Source organism: Lates calcarifer, linkage group LG1, assembly GCF_001640805.2.
Source record: "Lates calcarifer isolate ASB-BC8 linkage group LG1, TLL_Latcal_v3, whole genome shotgun sequence".
Taxonomy (NCBI): domain Eukaryota; kingdom Metazoa; phylum Chordata; class Actinopteri; family Centropomidae; genus Lates; species Lates calcarifer.
Window position 1 is genome coordinate 2,040,781 of NC_066833.1, and position 17,775 is coordinate 2,058,555.

A 17,775-nucleotide genomic window follows, 5' to 3' on the forward strand; every position below is an offset into this window, starting at 1 on the left:
TAAAGCACCAAACCTCTGCTGAGGATTTAAATAAGGATCCTGTCTTCTCTCTGGCTCTGGTGACAGGCTGGACAGGTGACAGATACTGCACTGTCCACTGCACTGACACTCTGTATACCCACATATCTCAGAATATTATACTGATAAAATGTGCTGATAGTGCCACACAGACTCACATGTCTTATGATGTAAAGTGTAACTGATAAGGTTTATTTGTGCAGCACTGGTGGATGGTCCTCTTGTTAAAAATGACTCTGATCTGGTTTTTTTTTTTGTAAGTACAGTATGATTGAGCTCGACTACAAAAACTGCTTCAACTACATCTCCCAGCATTCCATGCAGCATATTAACAGTTATATAACAGTGTCTTGTTGTTGTAAACTGACTCTAATCTTGTGTTAACTGTTCGTATTTATGAATAAAATGCTTTAAAAACATGGTGTGTGTTTGAGGTCAGCCACAAAACTACCTCACCTACATCTCCCAGCATTCCCCGCGGTTTGCTTCGCGCCTGCCGTAGTTAACAAACGGTTACTTAATGGACAGTTTTCAGACAGGAGTTTAAAACTCGCCGCCGCCGCCTCCTCTTCGTCCCACCGTGTCACCTCTCCCTCTGACAACAACACAGCTTTGTTAAAGGTAAGGCGAGACGTTCATGTGACGTTGAAAAACGGGAAAAATCAGCGTTTTTGTTGTCAACAGTGAACTTATGTTAGCATGCTAACATGAGAGCTAGCCGAATGTGTATCCGTCTCCATGGTGACGGGCTCCTTCCGCCGGTGTCAGAGATGAGACCGTGACAAAGTTTTATCGTTTTTTATAAACGTTTAATCAGCTAAAGTACAAAGAATAACAACAAAATACATCTCAGACGGTTATAATTTTACCTCATCTACCTGCTAATGTGGAGGAATATTATCTGAGGTAGTAAAATGTCGCCATTTAAGGACATTAATAGTAAAATAAAACAGACGTAATTGATCCCGTGATAGAAACTGTCATGTTACAGCAGACGTAGGATAACATTAAAATTAAAATCTCAACTGCAGAATTACAGACCTGCAGAGCCAGATATTAAATAAAAATATAAATATATACAATAACAACAGCTAGAAAAACAGCAAGTTATGTGAAAAACAGACATATTGTCAAACCTCAGCAAAGTCTCTGTGACAGCAGCTGGCATAAACTTTCCCTCCTCTCTTGTTCCAGGTTTTCCAGGTGTTTCAGGTGTTATGAACAGCTATGAGGTCATCCGTCAGATTGGAGAGGGTGCGTTTGGGAAAGCCTTCCTGGTCAGAGACAAGGGTGGAGGTGGAGACAGACAGTGTGTGGTCAAACAGATCAACCTCAGGAAGGTAACAGGATCACAGCTTCTCTCCAGCACAGGTGTTTTACTCCTGGGTGTCTGACTATCTCTTGGTGGGGTGTGACTATTTGCTGGTTGCCAGAACACATTCCTGGTACATACAGATCAAACAAACAACATACAGCATGTTGGCAGGTGGATTTACTTTTGGATGGAGCCAGGCAAGCTGTGTATGCTCCTGTAACTTGACATTTGCTGTACAGGCTGTTTTTCTTCTGTAGTCCACAGACAGATGTAACACAGTCACCCTAAAAACAGAGCCTAAAATGATAAATGATTGTCGAAGCATGCAGAGCACTAATAGAAAATGATACAACAGGAAATATTCATGCTAGTCAGGAAATTATGCTGTGTCTCAGAAACAAAATTTAGAGAAATATTAAAGCTATGATATGTAATGTTTCTGCATTAAAACAACTACATCTATGTTATATGTTTTGCTGAGCTGTGTTCTTAAAGTATCCTAAATGTTTCCAGGAATTTTCAGAGCTAGAAATCTGTCATTTTAATAATTCAGTTTTAATCCTAATTTTTAAGATTTTCTTTTTTTAGATCTTGGTTGTTTTTAACGTTATACTGTAACAGGATGAAGGATTTTAGTCATAAGACGTCTGGATCTAAAGTTATCAGAGAAAAAGCTGAGCAAACGTTAGCAACAGCACCAAACTACAGTGGAGAAACATTGATTTTTAACTTGAAGCTGTTTTATTCAGAGTTTTCCTGGTTTTGAATCAGCTGCTCTGTTTGTTCTGGAGAGGAGGAGACCTCTGAGGAGGATTCAGCTCCTGGTAAAAACCTCCTGAACCATCAACATCCTACAACAACTCCCATGATCCCACGCTACTTCACAACACCATTAAACTCTAAATGAAGCCAGTTGTTTAAGGTTAATGTTCATTTACACATGACGTGAGTTAACACCATGGATCGTGCTGTGTTTACTGTTCAGATGTCAGCGCGGGAAAAGGAAGCGTCCAAGAAAGAGGTGACGCTGCTGTCGAAGATGAAACACCCAAACATCGTCTCCTTCATCACATCGTTTGAAGGTGAGTGTGACTCCACAGTGAGCGTGCTGTCGTTGTCAGATTTGTGCTCGAGTGTATGTGTGTCTGTGTCGCGTACAGAGAGGGGCAGTCTGTACATAGTGATGGAGTACTGTGATGGAGGGGATCTGATGAAGAAGATCAACATGCAGAAAGGAGTCCCCTTCACTGAGGAGCAGGTACACACACATGTACACACACACACACACACACACACACACACACACACGCACACACACAGTAAAACTGAGTTGTGTGCTCCTCAGATCGTGGGCTGGTTCGTTCAGATCTGTCTGGGCCTCAAACACATCCACGACAAGAAGATTCTCCACAGAGACATCAAAGCTCAGGTATCTGCTGCACCACACTCACACATCCACTTCAGCCACGTCCTGTTTAACCAGAAACATCTCTATATATCTCTACCAGACTCCACTGACAAAAACAGGGATTTAACCAGGAGCTGCTGGAATACCACTGCCTCCATCTGTTAGTGTGTCTGTGTTACTGTGTGACTCTTAGTGGTGGGAGAAGTAATCAGATACTTTACTGAAGTAAAAGTACCACACAGTAACACAGACACAGTAACAGATGGAGGCAGTGGTATTCCAGCAGCTCCTGTGTTAAATCTCTGTTTTTGTCAGTGGAGTCTGGTAGTGATATATAGAGATGTTTCTGGATCTTCCTCTTTAATAAAAAGCTCTGTCTCTGTAGGAATCCTATCATCATGTTGTCAGACACTGAGAAGAACAATCTGAGTCTGTCAGAGACAAAACAAGACTGAAGTGGACAATCAATCAATACTGCTCTGATTCCAAAGATTTGTGTCCCTATCAATCATTTACACCCAGAAACATGAGGAAATAAGACACAGGTTCAGAAATACAGCTGTTCTACTTTAATGTAGTGAAAAGGACAATATTTCCCTGTAAATGTAGTGGAATAGAATGAACTCTCAGCAGTTAGCTTGAACGTTAGCATCTAGCTCACAGAGCTGCTGTCGTGGCTCATTTCCTTCAAAATAAGTGAATGTGGACGTAGTGGATGTACTTTAATGTTTACAGTTGTCCATTGAATTACATTACAGCAGCTCTTTAGTAGACTTCATTAAGTCTGAAATGGTAAAGTACTTGTAGTTAAATACTTGCTACCTAATAAGCTACATGCTTCCAAATTTCTAGCCAACTGCAGATCAGCCTGTTAGCATAACAGCTAGCTTGCTAAGCAGGGTCTAGCTAATGAACAAACCATCAAGTGGAGACCAGCCAGTTTACAACATGCATCATGTGAACGTTTCACCAGCTGTTTGAGAGCTACAGCCTTTAGGTATACGAGCTAGCGTCCTCGCTTCCCCTCAGATTTACATCACTGTTCTTTGTGTATTTTTTGCTCAAGAGTTATTAATATTAAACAGATATAGGCTGGAGTATCCCTTTAACTGGGCCATGTAATCCTCAGTCTGTACATGTTGCATTCCTGGTTGAACTTGTACATGGTAAACAACATTATCCACAAACCCCTGAGGTTACGCTTTTTTAATTAACGAGTATTATCATTACAGAGTTCAGGGGGATTGTGCGGCTGAACTGTCCGGAGCTCGGCTTTTGTTCTGAACAAAGACCTCGCTGTGCGCCAGCTCCCAGAATAACTCAACACAACTGACCCACAGACCACGTCTCTGTTCACAGCCGTCGCTATCTTTCATCAATCATATCTGTTTCCACACGCACACATGATAACATGCCCAGTCAGTGTTTTTCTGCCAGAACACAGACATGCTTTCATTCCTCCGCTCTCCCTCTGGTCTAGAATATCTTCCTAACCGACGGAGGGATGAAAGCGAAGCTGGGGGACTTTGGAATCGCAAGAATGTTGAATAAGTAAGTCAGTGTCATCTTCACACAGACACACACAGTGCAGCTGTTTACCACTGAGCGCTCTGTAACACATGGAAGACCTCCAAACAAGTCATTATCATTCCACAAACTGTCGATCAGGACATGTAAACACACATGGTTGTGGGAATAATGGTCGGCCTGTTCGACTTTACAAGCAGACTGAGCTCATGACAAAATGAGGGACAATGTGGTGTCCTGTCAGTACCACACATGTATTTTTTGTTTTTCACAAGACTTCATTGATGATAAGAGGCAGAGGGACAAAGGGATGAGGAAACAAATTAAGAACTTTTTGATTTTAGTTAATAAAAAATAAATACTATCAAAAACGTACTGTAGTTTTTTTGTAGTCTGATTTTCATTTAGTCTGAAGTCATCAGTGAAACCAGAGGTGCTCAATTAGAAGCAAAGACATAAATAAACAAGACTGAAGTGAGGTCTGGTTTGGTCGACCACATGAAACACAGCTGGCAGTTGGTGGGAAGCCTGTGAGGGTTCATTCATGCTATACGGCCAGAGTGTGGACAGCCAGGCCCTGTTTACACAACATCAGTTTTGCTAAGTTTTCCTTTGAGTTTTAAAAAAGTTCTACAATCTTTGTTCAAACTGATCTGCAGAAACAACTGAAAACGCAGTATCATGCCGGGTCAGTAGATGGTGCTGTAACTGGATCAGTCTGCAGCACAAACACAGCAACAATAGTCCGTCATTGTTGTTCTTCTGTTCACACATGGCTGTAGGTTGGTGCAGGAATGAGTCTTAAAACCAGGAAGTACGTTAGCATGTTAGCATCTTAGCTCTTCCTGTTCCCTCGTCCCAGAGTCAGTGTGTTTCTGGTTAAATGTCTGAAATAAGGTCTGTGGTTTTAACACAAGCTCAAGACATTTTCAGGTTTGATTCTCCGACATAAAATGGGTCAGTAAATCCCCCACTCCTGATGTTTGAAGCTTTTACGTGTCTTAAAAAAGGCGGTTGCTAACGAGTGTCTAAATGAGACTACAGAGGTTGTCGGGGACGTTAACATGAAAACCCATCTACTCACCAGTCCACCTTTACAGCCTCGTTGTGTTTCTACTCACGCTCTTTCAAACTCTCACTAACTTTTTTTGTGGAGGGCGTCAGGGTGATGCTACCCTCTGGGTTGGACCAAAAAAATACATAGTTCTTGCCCCACTCTATAGCCATGAATAGAAGAACAACAGCAGCAATGGCCGACTGCCGAGTTGTGCTGCAGACTCATCAAATTACATCGCCACCTACTGGCCTGGCACACTACTGCGTTTTCAATCGTCTCTGCTGTCAGTGTGAACAAAGATCATTTTGACAGTGTTGTCATGTGAACAGTTAACTTCTTTAAAACGAAAAGGAAAAACGTTTCAGTTCTTAGCTAAACTGTTGTTGTGTAAACGGGACTTGAATGTCTCCAGTAAGTATCATGTGAACACAGCCTCTGAATCACAGAGTAAAACAGAAAAACACCTGACTGCAGACTTGAAGAACAGTGAACCTGTCCTTTAACTCAACCCTTAAACTAGAAAACATCCAGGAAGGTAGTGGACACATCTACATCACACATAGAAACATATTTAAAATGTATTTGAGGTTGTACTTCCTTCACACATTGAACTCTGACTGAGAGTGTTGTTGTTTGTTGTTTGTGATCTGTGGCTGTGCAGCACCATGGAGCTGGCCCGGACTTGTGTCGGGACGCCGTACTACCTCTCCCCGGAGATCTGCGAGAGTCGGCCGTACAACAACAAGACGTATGTTAACGTCCACGGTGACTCTTTCTCTGACGTCTTGTTCAGTCGGGATTGATCTACAGTGGCCTGTAGTGGACACAAAGAGTCCAGATGACTCACTGACAGACTGTATCAGCTGTAGCTAAAGGCTAATTAAGCTAACCTCAGGCTAAAGTGAACCCTGACCCTGTGACTGTTGATCAGAGCTCTCAGCTCTGTGATAATAACCTCATCATCTGCAGCACATTCACTCAGAGGAGTGTTCATTTCAACAACAGCACGTACCAACACATCCTCACTAACAGGAAGCTCACACATAGAAACATGTCAAACTCATTATCATTCTCCACCTGCCTCTCTCTCTCTGTGTTCAGACATTTCTCTGTTCTCTGCAGCCTTGTTTTCACACAGCTGAGGTCAGGGTGGCTTCCTCTTTCCCACACGCACAATGAAATACTTGTCTTTCTGTACATATGAGACATAATCTTTACCCCCTCCTCAAACAGTCCTCTGAGAAAGGGACAAAAATGTCTTCATGTCAAAGCAGTCGTGTTACTCCACAAATGAAGTTTCTGTCAGTAGCAGTGCTCTGATTGGTGTCTTCACTGCTCTGGATTTTGACGTTATGGCTTTGTTCCTGGTATTTACGACTTTAGCTCGGGGGCACGGGGGGGGGGCAGGGGTAAAGTTAAGCCCCACCCGGGCATCCTGTTTCAACAAGAGATATGTCAAGTTACACAAGATGTTCTGAAAGTTTTATGTCAACTTCACAAAACATCAACACTGAGCTGCAGCATGTATGGTTGCATTAAAAATCATGCAAATGTGTGTGTGTGTGTGGGTGTGTGTGTGTGTGTGTGTGTGTGTCCTTGTCCTTGTCCTCTCTGCAGGGATATCTGGTCTCTGGGCTGCGTCCTGTATGAGCTCTGCACCCTGAGGCATCCAGTAAGCTGCACCACACCCAGAACATCAGCAGCTGCTTCACACACACACACACACAGCTGGAAACTCAGCTAACACAGACTAACACAGAGCTAACACAGAGCTAACGCTAACACTAATTCAGTCCCTCTGCTTGTTGAAGCTGCCAAAGTCAGTAGGATTTATCCTCAGGAAACCATGAATGTCTGAACAGAAGCTCATGGAAATCCATCCCATGTTTCCTGTCATCTCTATACTAATACAGTCATGCAGTTTACTTTTGTAAATGATCAATGCTGAGGGGCTGGTAGTAACTTAAAGAACTTTAAACCATTAATCAATCATCAAAATAGTTGCCAGTTAACTATAAAAAAAAAAATCCACTTGTCTTCGTCTGCAGTTTGAGGGCAGCAGTCTGCGGCAGTTGGTCAGTAAAATCTGCAGGGGGCGCTATAACCCAGTACCCAGCCGCTACTCCTACGACCTTCGACTGCTGGTCACCCAACTCTTCAAGGTCAGACACTCAGAAACAGCTGCACTTGAAGCTGCTGATGAGACAGACTCAGTGGAATATATCAAGTACATCTGTGTAATTGAAATTACTTGAGGTACTTGTACTTTGAGTATTTCCATTTCTTTGCTTCTTTGCCTTCTTTACCAGAAACATCTCCATATATCAGTACCAGACTCCATTGACAACAACATTGATTTAACTGAGCAGGACTCAGGAGCTGCTGGAATCCCACTGCCTCCATCTGTGTGTGTGTCTGTGTTACTGTGTGGTACTTTTACTTCAGTAAAGTATCTGATTACTTCTTCCACCACTGAAAGTCACACAGTAACACAGACACACTAACAGATGGAGGCAGTGGTATTCCAGCAGCTCCTGGTTAAATCCCTGTTTTTGTCAGTGGAGTCTGGTGGTGATATATAGAGATGTTTCTGGTTAAACTAAAAGGATCTGACTCTTTAATAAAAAGCTCTGTCTCTGTAGGAATCCTATCATCATGTTGTCAGACACTGAGAAGAACAATCTGAGTCTGTCAGTGATAATAACAAACACTCATTAACAGAGCATTAGAAGAGGTGCATGTTTTGATCTGCTGTGAGAAGTTACTGTTTCACTGAAGGTTCAAAGAGTCAGAAATGTTTTCCTTCAGTCACTTTAATCTTATTTCTAACGTATCTCTGTGCCTCTGTAAAGCACTTTGCTTTATAAATGAACTTGTCCTGTCTTACCTGTGAAGGTCCCTGAGTTCAAATTGCAAAACAAGTATTTTATAACGAGGAAAGTGTAAATGTTGAATGACAGGAAACAGTTTTAGCAGCTGTTCAGGATATTAGCCGAGGCTGCACATGAGGACTCTCCCATTGTCTTACTGCAGACACTCGGACTGTGCCATGCCACTGTCAGCTTAAAACCCTCACATCTTTAAAATGTTTACTTAACCTTTGACTCAGTTACACTGTACTGTATTTCAGTGAGTTACAGCTAAAGGTTTGTTTGGAGTGTGATTCATGCCTGTTAGGAGCCTGTTACAGTAAGCTGAACGTTTGGAAATGAAAGTCTGTGCCATAGTTTCAGTGTCTCTAAAACTGAATGTATTTTTAAGATGATAAAAACAGGATCGGACAATTGAATAATTATAAAATGATGCTTTCGGTGCTCACACATTTTTCAGGTCAACCCCCGTGACCGTCCCTCGGTCAGCTCCGTCCTCAGGCGTCCCTTCCTGGAGAAGCACATCAGCAAACATCTGGACCCGCAGGTGATGAATCTGATTGGTTCACTGAGCATGTCCATTAAATAGGAGACCACAGCACATTCAGAAAGTATTCACTTTTTTCACATGTGCATCTTTATGTCAAAATTCAGACCCTCTGCTCTGACTCTTGAAATTTAAATTGGACGTGATTTGGAAAAATACACCTGTCTATATCAGGTCTCCAGACCATGAGGTCAAAGAAACTGTCTGCAGAGCTCAGAGACAGGATTGTGTCGAGGCTCAGATCTGGGGAAGGCTATAAAAACTTTCTCATCCATTGTGGCCTCCACAATTCTTACTGAGAAGAAGTTTGAAACAACTTCCTAGAGCTGGTCGTCACACTGAGGAATCGGGGAGACGGGCCTTGGTAACAGAGGTGACCAAGAACCTGAGCTGTTGTATTCAGATTTCATAGATGTACCTAACAAAGTGGCCACTGAGTGTATGTGACATAACAATGTTTTGAATCCTGAATATATTTAAGAACGGAGTTCAGACAGTGTTATCGAGTCGGTGGAGTTCAGATTTCAAGATTAAGCACTCAGAGGTGATAAGGTCTCTTTGAGTGCAGCCATGTAAGTGTGTGTTTGTGGTTTCCTGTGTTTGCAGGTGATGCAGGAGGAGTTCAGCCGCACGACGCTGCATCGAAACAACAGAGCAGCAACATCACAGACCGCTAAACCCAGAGCAGGAGCAGCAAACACACCAGGTTACATGTCACACACATAAATATATACATGACATTTACTCACTCGGCAGTTTATTAGGTACACCCAGCAAGGACAAAGTCAGTCTAATCTGGTAAATCCTCCATCATGAAGTTTTATAATGTTCAGTTGTACAACGTTTGAAGCCCCTGAAGCGAAACACACATTAAAAGTTTGCAGAAGTTTGTGCATCATACTGAGTCAGCACTTAGTGCCCCTCCCCCTTTATCTGGCTGATACCACAGCCTGCAAATGCTTTTTTTTCTCACAGATCACTTCAGTTTCTGAGATATTCGAAGCTGCTTTGCGTATGCAGCAGGTTTATGATGTGGGGCCTGTTACAGAAAGTTCAGCTTGGGTTTCCTGAAGCAGTTCATGGTGGATTTTGAGGTCTGCGGTGGATCATTGGATCACTGTCGAAGCCAGACTATTTTCACTTTCCTGACTGACTGCAGGACGTCTGTCTCCACAGTCTGCTCATGTTCAGTGGGATTTATTCTTCACTTTGTCTGTGTTTCCTGTGCCACTGACTTATTTAATACTGAAGACACCTGCACCAGAAACGTATTGTACACATCAGGTGTTGGATGTGGATTCTGACGCCACCTAGTGGCCGTTTCCTGACAGATTGATCCTTCCAGCACCTCTGAAAAAATGCAGGAAACGTGTCTCTCCTCGCTCCATATCGCTCCATCTCCACAGGGGGACGAGCTGAATCCTGATTGGCTCGACTGTCACAGTGTCACACCTTGGCACAGGTTGTGTTTTGGTAACATCAGAACACAAAGTCACTGGTTCCGGTCTGAAATCACTGAAGGAGTGTCTGGTTTTACCTGCTCGTCTGCCTCTCAACTCTTACTCAAATTACTGGACTCAACGTTTGTCCTCACTGCTCCACAGTCACACGTTCTTTGTTACATGGTTTATACAGAATTTACTTTAGAATCAAAACAATACAACTGGAGCAAATTCACCCAGCTGCTTTAGACAGAAAAACAAGAACAGGAAAAGCAGACTGAACGGGAAAGTGACACCACCTGTGGGTGCACATGAGAACAGCTACACAAAACAACCAATAAGACCAGAATACCACAATTAACAGAGAATTAATAAGAACAAATACATCAGATAATAAAGCATTAAAATCTCAATGAAAGAATCAAGCTCGAGGCTGGTTTACAGTTCAGTTCATTTAATAAAGTTTATTATCAGTCATTTCATTTCAAGTTGCACTATCAGGTACAATGTCGATGTGAGCAGCTGTAATTATTCATTAATATATTTTTTAACAACTCTAACTCTAACACAGGTGTTATTATTTCTGACAAATATTACACATTAATAAACAGGCAGATTATAGTGAGTAAATGTTGACTGATGTAGCTTAGAAATGATTTAACAGGAAGCTTTAAAGTGTTACTGGTGTACAGAATGAAGACTTTCAAGTCTGCACAGAAAGCCCAGTTTGATTTAGAAGTTTTGGGTTCAAATCTTGACAGGTTTGTGTGTGATACCATTTAAAGTGGTGTGGAGTACGTAAACATTTGTAAACTGTCAACAGATGCAACTGACTTGTTAATGTAACCTGAGACTCTCCTGTCGTTCAGAGAAGAAGTCCAGAGGAGCAGAGAGACCTGGAGCTGCCGCGAAGAGACTGCCTCCTAAACCAGACTGGAGAGTCCCCCTCAGAGTCTACACCCCGGCCCACCACAAAGCACTGGTAAATTAATTAGAGTAATAATGTAATTTTCAATCACTTGCACTTTGTCTTTGTTTTAGTCTCCAGATCATCATCAGGTAAATTTCACACAAGCAAACTGCACCCACACCATTAGTTTATAGTGCCAGTGCATCCTGGAAAACCTGGAAAACCTGGAACTCAGCTGACAGTTTTTCAATCAGTTCTTTACAGCTGAGTTATAATCGATAATCCAAGCAAAGTAAAACTTGTCTTTGACCACTACAAGTCACTACAAGTGACTCAAACAGTATTTGAAGTTTTCACAAGTATGTATTTTCTGATAAATTATTCCAGCAGATTATTTAAAAGTTAGGTGGTCCTGTTGGTTCCCCCCTTGATGCAGGGCCCGGGAAAACTGACCCGGTGTTCCCCCGCTGTCGACGATCCTAAAAGCTAGGTTCAGGATTATAACAAAGTAGAAATGGTAGTTTATGGTTGGGCATATTTTCAAAGTTTTATTATCAGTCTAATGTAAATATTAATCGCTGCAGGCTGGTAACTGGTAGTTTATTTTTTATGATGTTATTAGATTAACGTTCCTTTCTTCCCTAGCTTGTTGTAAACAGTTGAATAATGTTAAATTGATTAGCATGGCTGCAGTGACTATTAAAGAATAACTGCAATGATGAATATTATAAATCACACTGTGCCATAGTTGTAGATATTATTTATTGCAGTGTAGGTGTATTGGTTCATGTAACTGCCTCTCAAGTTCAGTATATTTCTGTTGTATCACTTTTATCTATGATTGCAGCCTGTTCATCGAAGAGCAGATACAACCGGCCGCAGACAGAGAGCTGCAGAACCAGAGGTGCATGAACACATCTGCTCAGATTGAACCAATTAAATTCAGTTCATATCCCACAGCACATCATGTGTGTATGACATGTATCACTGATGCAGGTTCAATGGCTTTAAGCCTGTCAGCCACTACCAGCACTACCACGCCCAGCTGGACGCCCTTCAGAGGAGGGAGGACGTCCTTCCTCCTCCTCCTCCTCAGGAGAGAGAGAGGGAGCAATGTGAAGACCATGCAGCTCCTCATGTGGAGCCGTACCAGCTGTGAGTGGCCCTGCACCCCCGGCTGCAACTACAAACTACTGCCATTATTGATTCATATGTGGACTCCTTTCTTGTTTGATCGATTGATCATTTCAGTCTGTAAATTGTTAGAAAAGTGAAAAATGTCCATTCGCAGTTTCTGGAGGTGACAGATTGTTTGTTATATCCAACCAGTGGTGACAAAAACGGAAAGATTTTCATTTCAGGATAAATCAAGAGGAAAGAAATCCTCACATTTAAAATTTTACTTTTGAAAATGTTTTTCTGTCGATTCCCAGCAAACTAGTTACCCAGCTGAAAGCTAGCAGCTAATGGCACCACATGTTCACTCTGATTTAAAGGAGTAGTTTGTGACATTTGTGTTAGACGAGAGAATCAATACCACTCTCATATCTGTAATTATTATTTTTTGTGTAAATGTGTTTGTAGATATGTGTAGATATGTATTTTGTATACTAATCACATTTAAACAAATAATAAAAAAAAAAAAACACTGAACATACTCTACATATGAAGCTATAGCTAGCAGCTTAGCTAAGCATGAAGGCCAGAAACAGTTAGCCGCCTATCAGCTCCTGTGAAGCTTTAACATGATATTAACACATTATATTGAGTTTGTTTGAGTTATGTTTTTGTAAACCAAAGTGTAAAACAACAAGCTGTTTTCATGAGGTCGTCTTTATGCTAAGCTAAGCTAACATATACTGGCTGTAGCTTCACATTCAACACAAAGACATGAGAGTGGTAACAGTCTTCTGATCTTTTAGGTTTTAGCTTGTTTCTGAAGCTACTGTGTTTTTTTCTGGGGTTTGGTTTAAACCAGTGACACTAACATATATAATATTAACCAGGTCTCTGTTTGTACACCCTCACCTGCTCTGTCAGTGTGGCTGCAGCTCGTAACGAATACCTGCAGAGGAGACAGGAGGCCAACCAGTACAAGCTGAGAGCAGAGAAACAGCTGGTAGGATGAAGCTCACTCACACATACTGACTCAAGTATTTCTGATTAATCATCCTGGTCATGTTCACTCTTAACTCATTAATAGTAACTAATTAAAAAAGAAGCCTACGTATGAAATCAGTCTGTAGTTGGAGGTTGCTGTGTTTGTAGCAGCAGGGTTTTCACTGCAGGTTTGATCACAGGAACATGACACAGACTTGTAAACCTCAGTAGTGCTGTGCACAACCACGACAGGAAAAGAACTTTGTCAGCTCTGAGAGTAGAATGGAGTAGAAGTATAAAGTAGTATTACATGGAAATACTCAAAGTACAGTTACCTCAAAACTAGAGTAAATTCCCTGTCAGACTGGCTGCCGTGGCAGACAGAGCACTACAGCCTCTCTCTGACCTTTGACCTTTCCCCTCTGACCTGTCAGGGTCTGCGCCCGTGTACGGCTGAGCACAGAGGGAGGCCTGGAGGTCAGGAGCAGGAGGTGGGACGACCTGAGCACCAACACACACCTCAGGACAGGAGGCAGGAGGGACAACAGGTGAGACACACACCAGCTGTTCTGTGTCAGGACCACAGGTGACCACAGGGGGGGGTGTGTGGCGTCAGGACTGAAACGCTGTGTGTGTGTGTGTGTAGGAGTACCTGCGTCAGCTGGACGTCATCAGGCAGCAGTATCACCAGGAGATGAGACAGATGAGGCAGAGAGCTGAAGCAGAGGTACTCACACAGGCTGTCCCTCTGCTGCCTTCAGTGTCAGAGCTTCAGGACAAAATAATAAATATATCAATAACAGCTGACGAGGCCCGTGTCATTTCAGAAGCTTACCTTCTGTTAAAGTTACTGTCACACCCTTTGTAGCAGTTAAAGTTCTCCTAGAGGAGTTTCCCTCAAAGTCAAATTAAAATCTAACATGCTGTCATCTTCGATTTTACGTGTGCAGCTCTGCCCTGGTCAGTGTGTCAGTGATGTCTGTAACTTGACTGATCAGGTCGTGTGCAGGGAGTTTTTAATGCATCGTATCTCATGCTCTATGGCAAACCATGTGAACATTTCATCAGTGGCAGTAAAAGCAGTTGTAGGTATCAACAGTTGCTTTTTGATTAGTTGGAATTTCAACGATACAGAGCAGGACGATCATATTTTCTCACTGATCTCTGTCAGGCTCAGCCTCAGCAGAGACATGGGACATTTGTGGTGGAGAAACCCAGAGACCCAGAACCTCCTGCAGCCGGTAAAGAGCAGCAGAAAGCCTCACCTGCACAGGTAAACACTGGACAAGGAATCAGCTCAGTCGCACTCATTGTGTGGTGCCTCACAGCTGTCCTCCTCCTGTATCCTCTTCCTGCTGCAGGACATGGAAGCAGCTCTGAGGCAGGTCAGAGAGGAGAGCAGTGGTCAGAGGAGAGAGAGGAAGCACAGAGACAAGGTGAGATCAGGCTAAACGTCAGTCACAGGTGACTCTAACACAGGAGCTACACCTGTCTCAAACTCTGGTAATAGCACTAAGTATCGTTTGAGTACTTAATGGAAATAATAGAAAGTTATTTTCCTGCTGAGTTAAAAACATTGTGGCTGGCCTTCACGTAGCACCTGATCGAGGAAAACAGAGCAAAGCAGACAAAAAGATGAAAGTCTGTTTGTCTTTTCTGCAGAAGGGAATCGTGTTTGAGATTCGGTTAGATGATGAAGGGATGAAAGGAGACGCAGAGAAGGAGAAAGAGGGGAGAGGAGAAGAAGGAAAGCAGGAGGAGGAGAAGGTGAGTGATGGAAGATGAGCTCCTCCTCTTCTTCTCTTTCTTTCTCTCACTCTGTTCCCAACTCCTCCAGCAGGACCTGGACCCTCTGAACCGGACTCTGAGCTTCCAGGAGGGGGAGGAGTTGAAGCTCAGGGACTGGTCGGAGATGAGGAAGGGGTGGAGCCAGAGGACTCCTCAGACTCTGCTGGATGCTCTCGCCAACATGGAGGTCAACTCTGTCTACAACACGGTGGTCAAGGCTGAACAAGGTGCAGTACACCTGTAAAACTTTTCTGCTTTCCTTCACTTCTACTGAATGTTTCAATGAATCCAAGAAAAACACAAAACATGAAACAAACAAGCAAATATTTACAGTTTTACCATCAATGACTGAGTACAAACTGATCAACAGCACAGAACACAGCCATTGTAAAGACAGACTGTAGCTATTATCAATGGTTTTATATTGAGAGCCAATCACCTGACTGTAACGTGAGGGAGAAGGATCAGTTTCAGCTCATGGTTTCTCTGTCTGGACCACAGCTTCAGAGGGAACACTGGACACAAACACCACTCCACATTAGGCCTGTCCCCTTATAAAAAATCTGGAGACAGAGCTGATAGAGCTCCCTCTGCTGGATCACAAGCAAACTACTCCACATGCTCAGGTCATCACAGCTTGAATATGAACATGTTGTAGACCAAAGCTGTGACCTCTGACCTCCCCTCCAGGTGTTGTTATTGCACCAAGTTATCACATACAGCCTTAAACTCACTGACGAGGACTCTGACAGTCAGAGATCAGAATGAGACCGTCTGGTTTGTCAGTGCAGTGTGACTCCGTCTCTACTCGCCCTCAGGTGAGGAGGCGGCAGGTCGCAGACAGTGGGTCGACGGCCCCCCCAACACCCTGCTGAACGCTCTCCATCAGGCTGAACTCACATCATCAACCCTGGACTCAGTGACTGCAGGTGAGGCAGCGAGAGTTGAATCTGCTGCATCTGGATGTTGCTGTTTGGGTAAAACAGAAAAGTTGAACAGCGACCAAACGCAGAGTGTCTTTACTGTCAGATTTAGAGCAGGACGGAGCAGAGGAGGAGAAGACAGAGGAGGATAAAGAGATGAAGAAGGAGGAGGAGGAGGAGGACTCTGATGTGGAGATGGATGAAGAGCGTCTGGAGCCGAGGTCGGACGATGACGACACGTAAGCCAGTGCTCGCTTCTCTTCATGTCTCTCTGCTCCTTCATGTTCGAGAGATCAGAGCTGCAGCAATTAACTGATTCATTTATTTGTTGATCGATCTGATGAGCAAATAATCATTTTAGTCTTTTTTCAAGCAAATATGTGAATTGCTGCTTTTGTTGTCTTAAAGTAAATTTAATGTCTTTCGGATTTTGGAGTGTTTAAAAAAATATTATCAATGAATCTGCCGATCATTTTCTCTGCTCATCAATTAATGGTTCTGTTTATAAATTCAGAAAATAGTGAGAAATGTCTGTTATGATTTCTCACAGCCCAACAGGACGTCTTCAAATGTCTTTTTGTCCAACCAACAGCCAAAAACCTGAAGATGGTCTTTTTTTGGTCCAATTATATATACATCCAGTCAGAGAAGCTGGAAACAACAGATATTTGAACAGTTGCAGATGACCACTCCTGTTAATCAACTAATCGTTAATCAGCTCTAGATCAAACAATTTATTGATTACAGCAGTTTTCTCAGCTTCACGGTTTCTATAGTTACAGCTCTGTGACTTTGTAGGACAGACGTGTTTGTGCTCTGATCAGTTGTGATCATCATGTTGGATAACAGTTCCTCTGTTCCCATCAGGAACTTTGAGGAGTCAGAGGACGAGCTGAGGGAGGCGGTGGCAGACTCCATGAAGAATCCTGTTTGTGATGGAGGACGGGAGCTCAGACGAGACAGAAAACACAGAGAAGAGGGAGGAGGAGGAGGAGGAGGAGGAGGAGGGGGAGGAGGGTGGGATGGAGGACAGAGAGGATGGAGGTGCAGCGAGCGCTGCAGACCCTCAACACATCCAACCAGAGCTGAAAGATTCAGGCGCAGACGTCACCGTGGTCGTTTCCTCTGAGCCTGGAGAAGGTGACGGGCGGTCAGACGAGTCTCAGACAGATGATAACACGTCTTTGACTGAACAGCATCAGACCACCTGAGGCATCCCTGCATTACAGCTGTGAATGTTTGGAAAGAGGAGAACTGGACGAGCACTTTATCTGAAGCTTACTGAGGCGTTCAGGATCCAAAAGGAAGTCTGATCGTCCCATGACCAGCTGCTCCCAGACAGGACATGTCTGTTGTTCTGTGTTTTTCTAACTGTCAACAAACCAACAGTGTGTTAGTGCGTCTGTCAGCCCCTCCTCTGTCTGTGGGTCTCAGCTCTGAGTTCATTGGTTCATCAGTAATTTCTTAAAGCAGGGCTCGGCGATAAAACGTTAATATCCACAATATAATTTAGAAAATAATTTTTCTTGATAGGAAATACAACAATACTGAAAAATGTTTGATATAATTAATATCCAGGCTTCGTCAGCATGCACAGAAATGAATCATGTCGCATTAATAGAGGTGTGTGTTGTGTAAATTAGAACTGAGATTAGTGAGGTTAGATTTTATCAGGTTTGTTCCACCCTAACCCACAAGAGGGAGCTGCATCTTTCCAGTCATCCTAAAATACCAAGGTAAAATGAACTAATGTTACTGCCAGTTACTGAATGTAGCAAGTGTTGGTTCAGTTTTACTGATGTTAGAAAATTAGAAAAAAAAAAAACAGTTAGAAAAATACAGAATATGACCAGACTCGTCCTTTATGGTA

General features: G+C 42.9%; 1 protein-coding gene across 1 annotated transcript; it reads left to right on the plus strand.

Annotated features, from left to right (window-relative positions):
• Nucleotides 1-508: 508 nt before the first annotated feature.
• LOC108896322 (serine/threonine-protein kinase Nek5-like) lies at nt 509-16,903 on the plus strand (the record flags this gene model as incomplete). Its single annotated transcript, XM_051072943.1, is given in 25 exon segments — nt 509-639; nt 1,213-1,358; nt 2,319-2,415; nt 2,494-2,591; nt 2,679-2,762; nt 4,222-4,292; nt 5,987-6,073; nt 6,943-6,997; nt 7,374-7,487; nt 8,656-8,742; nt 9,349-9,448; nt 11,037-11,166; nt 11,942-11,998; nt 12,091-12,249; nt 13,135-13,213; nt 13,629-13,742; nt 13,841-13,921; nt 14,366-14,467; nt 14,556-14,630; nt 14,857-14,961; nt 15,032-15,209; nt 15,801-15,911; nt 16,012-16,144; nt 16,773-16,830; nt 16,832-16,903. Coding segments are annotated over 24 exon segments (2,370 nt in total), but the record flags the coding sequence as incomplete, so codon positions are not given.
• Nucleotides 16,904-17,775: the final 872 nt, after the last annotated feature.